The 8822-nt window shown below is 38.8% G+C and overlaps 1 protein-coding gene across 1 annotated transcript; it reads left to right on the top strand.

The window, feature by feature from the left end:
- The first annotated feature begins 2127 nt into the window (after window positions 1–2127).
- LOC133002416 (dynein regulatory complex protein 10-like) lies at window positions 2128–4016 on the top strand. Its single transcript, XM_061072234.1, has 4 exons — window positions 2128–2763; window positions 2877–3092; window positions 3202–3273; window positions 3726–4016. The coding sequence occupies exons 1-4, from the start codon at window positions 2128–2130 to the stop codon at window positions 4014–4016; spliced, it is 1215 nt and encodes a 404-aa protein (XP_060928217.1).
- Window positions 4017–8822: the final 4806 nt, after the last annotated feature.

Below are 8822 nucleotides of genomic sequence, written 5' to 3'. Positions count from 1 at the left end.
TTTTTGCAGGCAATATCAGTAAGAACAGTCAGTATGCAGAGGAAAATTAATCGACTGACAAAACAGAGAGACACTGCATGGCGTGTCAAACGACAGGCAGAGAAGCACCTCAAAAAGGTAAGTTTAGTCCATCTAACATTTCCTGTTGATGTAAAATATGAAGTTTTCAATAAAAAAACATCTACTATTGGGTTTTTTTCTTTACAGAAACTCAACATTCTGGAGAGAGAACCTTAGCTTCTGCGCTATGACTCTGCAAAAACGAAGGTACAAAGTCAGGCAACATAAATTGTCCAAAATGACGGTAAAAAAAAGGAGTCTTAGCATACCATCAGAGTATTTATACCATCTTGCTGAATGAATTGTTCCCTTCAAGATTTCATTTGCTGTGAAATGAGCCAACACAAATTGGGCCTGTCTATGTTAAGTAACACTTATTATTTTTGGTCAGATTTCTCATAGAAATTATTCTTTCCTCATTTTAGTCTTTTTCTCTTTTTCATTCTCGCACCTGCCACCTGCCATCACGTTTCTCAGTCCGAACTGGAGCTGAAGGAAATTGAGTGTGAAACTGATGAAGCTGAAGGAACCCCTCCCAAAACACAGTACGACAAGATCATAGAGAGGCGTCGGCTGGCAGAGGAGAAGAGACAGGAGGAGATGAAGGAGCTGGAGCTGAAGACCAAAGGCAAAGGCAAAAAGAAATGATCCACTGAACAGTTTCATCCCTAACCCACACTCTACCTGAAGGGCATGTTTTGCATGATTTATTTAGAGAAGCCTTTTGAGCAGATATAGTTTTATTCCAGATTAAGTTACTTGTCATTTATGTTTCGTTATTAAATAAAGTCTCTCATGTGTAAACTAGTATTTGCTCCTTTCTAATTCTTTGTATGAAATGTGTAATACTTCTTGTGATGTTGCAGACAAAATCAAACTACTCCTAAATAATGAAACAGCAGCAGATACCAAAACGTTATGGATCTTAAAACCAACAGACATCCACAAAGGTCGTGTCTTTGAGCTTTGTTGCACATGAGTGAATGTAATGACAAGATTTCCACCACAATTCTACTTAACTTTAAACTGAACAGGTTGAGTCAACCAGACTAAGTTAAAGCCAGGGCTCATTCAGTGGGTGCACTTGGCCACAGGGGGACAGTATAGACTCTTCTATTCTAAATCATTAAATACCTACAACCAATTACATTCACTTGGCAGTTATGTAAACAGGAACCAGGGATCCGATATCTTTTGAAGAAAACACATTTGTGTTTCAGATCTTTCAATTTTTTCTTCTCTTTCACACAAGAAGAAAATACAGATGAAGATGTCAAGAAAGGCTGTGGTGAGAAGAGCTGATTGTTGATATGCTGTAATTAAAATCACATGATCTCTGTGGTGGAGTTGAAACCAATACGTTACTTCCTGCCTCCGCCTGCTGCTCCGCCCTTCCGCCGAATCCTGCAGAAAATATAGATAGATAGATAGATAGATTACTTTATTCATCCCCGAAGGGAATGCAGAACCTCCCACTGAGTTGTGCTTTTGTGTCAGGAAAACTGCAGGGGGAAATCTGGACCGTATTCTATGGTTGATCGTCCAGAGGACATGTCTGAAAATGGCTTAAGAAGACAATGCTGCAAAACCATTGTAATATAAGTTTATTATTTATTATTTGTATTATGTTATTTATTAATTCACCCAGGTGACAAAAGTACTCAAAATATGCATCTTACATTGTTACAGCTGTATGCAACCTGCGCCAGTGAGCTAATGCGGCCACCAACATTAGTGGTATTTTAGCAACTGAGGATAAAATCTCAAACGGAGACGATAAACAGGATGTGGAATATACCAAACCGGATTGTCATCAACTTCTTTCATCACCATCCAAAATTATGTCATCCATAAAGTTCCCATAGTCTTTGTGGTACCATTGACCTTTCCTTAGTCTCCTTTGAAGAGAGACTTGAGATCAGAGTCACTAGTCTTTGTAGTACATTTGAACCTTCTTTAGTGTCCTTTTAAAGGGGCCTATTTGAATATCAATGGCATTTTGTCATTTCCATTTTGCGTGTTGTTTTCTCTCAATTTCAACGGGAACTTGGGATCTTACCATTCATTATGTCTGAAAAAAGTGGAACAGTGTTGGCAACAACAAACGCAAAGGCCCAATCGAAGGATCGTGTAAAGAACCATGACCCGTCTGAAGCAATCCCTCTCTCTGTTGAGGCTCAGCGCATCTCAATAGTACTGAAACATCGCATCAGTCAAATTGAGTTTGTACTATCTCTACCTGATATCTTCGGCTTCAAAAGCGCTTCTAGCGATGTGGATGAGAAGTTGAACAGGGCACTTGAAAAGCATCAACTGTTAGTTGAAAGACTGGAGAGAGAGACACAAGACAGTCTTGAGAAGGAGGCAGAGGGAGAAGATGGAGAAAAAAGGAAGAAAGCAAAGGTACGGCTTGAGTGGAAGATCAAGGACTCTGTCAAGGATCTGCTCAGGTTTCGACAGTTGCATCCAGATGCCATCCCTGTTTTCATGGCAGGTGTGGAAGCAGGGGAGATTGAGGATAAACTTATCACGGGGCTTAAGATGTTTCACAGCCAAATGGTCGACAGGTTGCTGACCAGTGTGCATGAGGAGCAACAGCTGGTCCTCCACAAGCCGTCAACTTCATCCACTTCCCAGAGTCAGGGGCACAAGGCTCCAGTGGAGGAAGAGGTAGCTGCAGCCATAAAGTCAATAGATGCAAAGGTGAGCACCAGACTGGATGTTGAAAAAAAGACAATTAAAAAGACAAAGAATAATAGTTACTCATCAACCTTCTTTGTATCTGCCTTTGTCCTGTACTTCTGTTTCTGTCACAGATTTCTCAGAAAAATGAGGAGATCAAAGATGTGCAGCAATCTCTGGACAACACAAGAAGTGCAGCACAAAAAGTGTTTATTTCACCTGAATATGGTACGTTTACGCCGGAAATATCAGAGAAACAAGCCAGTATGCAGCAGGAAATTAATCGACTGACCAATCAGAGAGACACTAAACGTCGTGAACACAAGCAGGCAGAGAGAGCGCTTCAAGAGGTAAATTTAGTTCATCTAAAGGTTCCCAGAAAATGTTTCATGTTGATGTAAAATATAAAGTTTTCATTAAAAAACAACATCATCTACTATTGTCTATCTTCCTTTGCAGAAAAACGACATACTGGAAACAGAAATCGAGTATTTGCTCCAACAGTTTGACAGTGACATGGCAGAGAAGCAGGTACAAACTCAGGCATCATAAAGTATCCAAAGGAAAAATATAAGTGTAATTCTCCTGAAGCACGGGCAAACACGTGGATTATGTGCTTCTGGTTAATTGAAGATTTCTACCCAAAGTCACTGTGAAAACTAAAACACAAAAACATAAAGAAACCATGTTGGCTTAACATCAAATATTAGCATGCACAGCACGTGGAACACATTGTAACAAAGTAAAACCCATGCAATACAACACAAAATAACTCGTTGGCTGCATGCTGCAAAAAGGGAAATAGTCACTTGAGCCTTTAACATCATATCTTAAAAGTATGTTTGATTAACAACAGCTTTTAACATAGCATACAGGATGTCCGTGCTGCTTGCTAGCTAAACACTTGTTTTCTTTGGTCAGATCTCTCATCTAACTTATTCTGTCTGTTCCGTCCTTGCACTTGCCACCATCACGTCTCTCAGGCCGACCTGGAGCTGAATGAAGCTGACTGTGAAAGGTTGGAGGAGGAGCTGAGGAAGCTGAAGGAACCCTTCTCTATCCTAGAAATAGAGTACGACAAGATCATAGAGAAGCGTCGGCTGGCAGAGGAGAAGAGACAGGCGGAGATGAAGGAGCTGAAGCTGAAAACCAGAGCTGCTATTATTGCCCAAGCGTGGTGGAGAGGCTTCGTCGTCCGCAGAGACTTGAAGAACATGGGGAAAAAAAAGGCCAAAAAAGAAAAAGGCAAAAAAGGCAAAGGCAAAAAGAAATGATCCCGTGACTAGTTTCATCACCGACATTACACTCTCTCTGAAGGGCATGAATGTATTGGATGCTTTATTTTGAAAAAGTACACCCCAGATTCAGTGTACTTTATTTATGTCTTGTTTTCCGATCAAGATTCTTACGTTTTAAATTAATATTAGCTGTTTATGTGAATTAAATAAATTAACTTTATTATTCTGTGTGAGCAACATGTAATAATTTGATGCTGTGACGATGCAGACAATATCAAACCAATCTCATAAGATGAAATAGCAGCAGACAATTTATAATTTTATTCCTTAAAACCAAGACATCTACACAGATGAACATAAGGACTTCCAGAAGCTGAATTCCAGAAGAATCAGCCGGTCTAAGGTAAAGACAGGACTCGTTCAGTGGGAACACTAGTTGCTGTTTTCTGTCATGGCCACATGGGACAGTAGAGACTCTACTATTCTAAATCATCAATTACCTACATTCAGATACATTCCTTTGTAAACAGCAGGAGCAAGAGATTGAACCACCAACAGTATAAGTTATTTGATAATGATACTAGAAACACAGTATTGTTCACGTTAAAGCAAAATTGAAATGCATCGTGAACACTGTCAGAACATTTCATACTTGCATCCAGACCCATTCATTACTGCTAGGAACTAAATTAATGTCCTAGTAATTAAGTAAATTCATCAAAGTACTCTACTTAAGTGAGCTACATGTACTTTACTTGAGTGTTTCCATTTGATGCTTCTTTATCTGTTTTCTTACACTTGCACTCCAAAATATATCAGAGGGAAATGTCATACTGTATATTCTACTTCACTACCATTATCTGACAGCTTTCATTGCTCTTCACTTATAACATGAAGATGTTGCATAATTGATACAATACAATTGACTTTTTTTAATTCAATACATTGGTAAAGATTAAACCAGAGGTTTCCAGTCCTTTGGGCTTTCGCTGAGGCACAAAAAGTGTATTGTGGAGGCAGGGTCACATTTCAGTGAGATTCTGTGAGATTTGTTTACAGCTTCACCAAATAGAGCTTTTTCCCTATAACATTTTCATGTGGTTTCACCCCTGAATTATATCCAGTGATTAAATATCTCATAATAAGATCGGTTTAAACAAATAGAAAGATGGAAGCATTGTTTTTTTATTCATCTTCACTTCACTGAAAAGTTTGGAAAGTTCAAAGTGAGCAAAATTTGTATTTTGCATCTCGTAATTCATCCAAATATGTTAAACCTGACCTGAAACTCATTTGAAAGATTGATTTGTTTCATCAATGTTATTCTCTGACCTATTTACACTTTGATATCACACTAAAAAGTCGCCTGAATAATGAAGAGTACAACTTTGAGTCCCTTCCTCACCCGTTCACGCTCTTGTGTCTCTGCTTTCCGCTGCTCGTCCTCCCGGCGTTTCTTCAGCAGCTCAAAGATTGCAGCACTCCTGTCAAGGGTTCCTGCCATCACATGGCTGCACACACACACACATACACACACACATACAGTATACTGCACAGTAGAAAGTCATTAACATTGATCGCTCAGATTGATTTTGGCTGGTCTTCACACTCAGAACCCCTCTGTGTATAAAATCCCTGTGATGGCTGCTGCTCACTGATGAGTTGGGAAAGACTGGTGACTCATCGGGCCTATAAAGTTTCAATCCTCCATGTTAGTGGATGGGACATGGTCCAAACTAACAAATCAAATTGCACATCAAAACTGGTTTTCTCTAAGATGGTTTCAGCGAGTTTAGGTAGGTGTTACCAAACTGATGTAGGCTATGTTCAAGTTTTTTTGGCTCTAGACGCGTTGTCCATGTATATATACAGTCTGTGGTACAATCCAACTTTTAACTGCCAAAAAAACTCAAACATACAGCACTACAACAATTTTCAAAAAGATCTGAAAATCCGATCTAACAGCACAGCCCTCAAAACCTTTCAAATATAGTTTTTTTTTTACAATTAAGAGTCCACAAGAACAGCAAAGATTATCTTTATTTCATTTCATCTATTTATATGTATATATATATACATACTATTATATTATATAGATTTATGATTTGGGGGGTTTTGGTTGGAGCAAAAAACTTTGATGTCATCTTTGGTTCTTGTAAGAAAACATTTCCCAGTACTGATCTCATGACTTGAGGCCAGTGGTCCATGGACTATCCATGCAAAACATGTATGATTTAAATTGTGATTAGAATTGAAAACCAGTGAGACATGAGGTCCTGACATTTGATTGATAGATAGAGAGATGTGTGATTTTTAGCCTCTGTAAGCATAAAAAAATTATATCAATTAATATCACACCTTTCCACTTCTGACTGCCGGACTGAGCATGGTTACACGACGAGCTCCTCACCACACACCAGACTGATAGACACAGGCACACGTGATGACACTTTGCAGTAAACATGTCAGAATCAAGATTGATTGTGTGAAATTGTTGAGGCTACATCATATCAGAAGATTTAGAACTAATTTATCAGAGTCTGACAAGTTGTTTACATACAGAAACATGTGGAAATAAATCCTCACCGACTCATCATCGGGTCATGCTATGCAGCCCAAACATCAGCCTTTTGCCTTTTGTTAAATCACAGAGTGATAATATCAGAGTTTGTTATAAAAAGTTTTCGCACAGTTATTGAGAACTGATCTTGGGACCTGAGGTTCTTGACACTTCAAACAGTAGTTGAACTCTGTGATCATGATGAAAACACAGGAGCAGCTAATGAGACCATGTGCTAAAATAGTTTTTTAAAGACTTGGATTCTGTGGTCAAATTTAAAAATAAAAATTTAATAAATTACAAGAAAACTGGCCCAATTCCACCTGCATTGCATCTGTACACAATTGAATTAGGCTGAAGTGACATTTCAAAAAATAATATACAAGGATGAACAACTGCAGGTGAATTAGACTTCATGGCCCGAGCATGAGATGTGATCAATAGCATCAAAACTGCTGCTAAAATAGATTTGTCGATGAAATTGTTTTCTGAACTGATCTTGAGAAGTTTGATGAAGAAAGCCAGAAGCTCGTTGTCTCTTTCACCTTCAGTAGATCTCCATCAAAAAATGATGATTATCAACGCGACACTCATGTGTTCACAGCTAAAATATCTTCTGCGACTTGTTATCTCCTTTAAGGAAGAGCTGTAGTAGATTGAGTTCAAGGTGACTTGACTTTACATGTTCACACTGGGAGCACAGTGGAACGTGGCGGTAGGGGAAGGTAACATTAGCACTCTTAATGGAAGTTCTGTGTGCCGTTATTTTTGCATAACAATTGACAGGTGCGAGCGAAGGGGCGATGCTGACTGTGACAGGAGCAGGACCAAGAAAATGCATCTGATGTAAATGTGTTTCATGAATACAGACACATCTACACACACACACACACACACACACACACACACACACGCACACACACACACATAGGATGAGCAGCAAAAGCACGACCAAAAGGCAGTGGAGGGGAAAAACAACAACACGGATAGCTGAAGGCAGGGATGCCGCTGTATCCATTTTTGATGAACGAATGAATGAGTGAGTGTCTTGCTGCACATACACACACGGTACTTTATTAATACTAATGGAATCATGCTATTATAATAAAAGCTTGTTGTGTGAGGTGATGGGCAAAGTGTGGGGCCGTGGAGATGGAGACATCACACCCATGTAAACACCAGCAGACCTTTTAACAGCTGAGGAGGGCGAGGAGAAGAGGATACTCCAGAATCTATAACGACAGACACAAAGCCAATGAAGACAATAAAAAAAAACAGCAGACCTGTTCATCTGTAATATTATTATTAACCTCAATGTTATTCATTAACCACTTACATGTTGCTAAAGTTTCACATACATGGGGATAAATATCATGTTTCCTATTGAGAAAAATCAGTTTGAAGTGATCTTTTAGGTGAAATATAATCAAAATCCATTACACAAGGAGGGAATCTATGGCTTACACATTTTGATACCATTAATATTATGTATAATGTATATTAGGCCTGACCAAAATTTTGCCACACACAATATTTAAGGTATTAAAAGTTAGCACAAATTCCCTGAAAATTACATAAATGTTAACTTTATTATTGTGCTTCTGTATCAGAAACCTGGGGATGAAAATCTATCAATAGACCCTTCTTTGTGGTTCAGTTTTGTGTGTTTGAACAGTGTCTATGCAGCAAGCGTGCAGGCTGACCCTCCAATGTGTTGAAGAAGTTCAATATTGATATTCACCAGGAAAGGTCCCCTCTGTCATGAAATTATGAACCATTGACTGTATATAAAGGTGGACGACATTAGTCAGCCCCAAGAGTGAAGCAAAATTGTCTCAGTCACCAACTCAAAAATCAAAATAATAATTTGATGCCAAAAAATGCGGTGAAAGGTCATGATTGACAGCTTAGAATGACTCGCGATGAATCAAACGATATTATGGCTTCATTTCTGGTAAGTGGGAGAAATTGGAGATACCATCTTTATATACAGGCTATGCCACACACACTAACACACACACACACACACACACACACACACACACAAACACACAATCCTATCTTCGTGATTTAAAAGGAGGTATTGACTCACATGAATTTCCTGCAGACACTATATACTTTAATGTGTAATTTTTTAAGCCGAACCTTAACAATTGACCCAAAAGTCTGCTTGTTCCCAATTTTTGGGACAAAATACTTGTCCCCTTATTAGAAGCTGTCCCTGTTCTTCAGTCTGAAATTTGTCCCCACATGTAGTCTATGACAGACTCTCTCTCTCTCTA

This window comes from Limanda limanda, chromosome 5 (assembly GCF_963576545.1).
Source record: "Limanda limanda chromosome 5, fLimLim1.1, whole genome shotgun sequence".
Taxonomy (NCBI): domain Eukaryota; kingdom Metazoa; phylum Chordata; class Actinopteri; order Pleuronectiformes; family Pleuronectidae; genus Limanda; species Limanda limanda.
The sequence above is the reverse complement of the archived record's forward strand: the minus strand, read 5'-3'. Positions and strand labels throughout refer to the sequence as shown.

Excerpts from the sequence above, each read along its gene's own strand:
- LOC133002416 (XM_061072234.1), top strand. The coding sequence starts at position 2,128 with ATGTCTGAAAAAAGTGGAACAGTGTTGGCAACAACAAACGCAAAGGCC. Across the intron at positions 2,764-2,876 it reads TAAAGTCAATAGATGCAAAG|ATTTCTCAGAAAAATGAGGA; the intron begins GTGAGCACCAGA and ends TTTCTGTCACAG. Across the intron at positions 3,274-3,725 it reads GTGACATGGCAGAGAAGCAG|GCCGACCTGGAGCTGAATGA; the intron begins GTACAAACTCAG and ends CACGTCTCTCAG.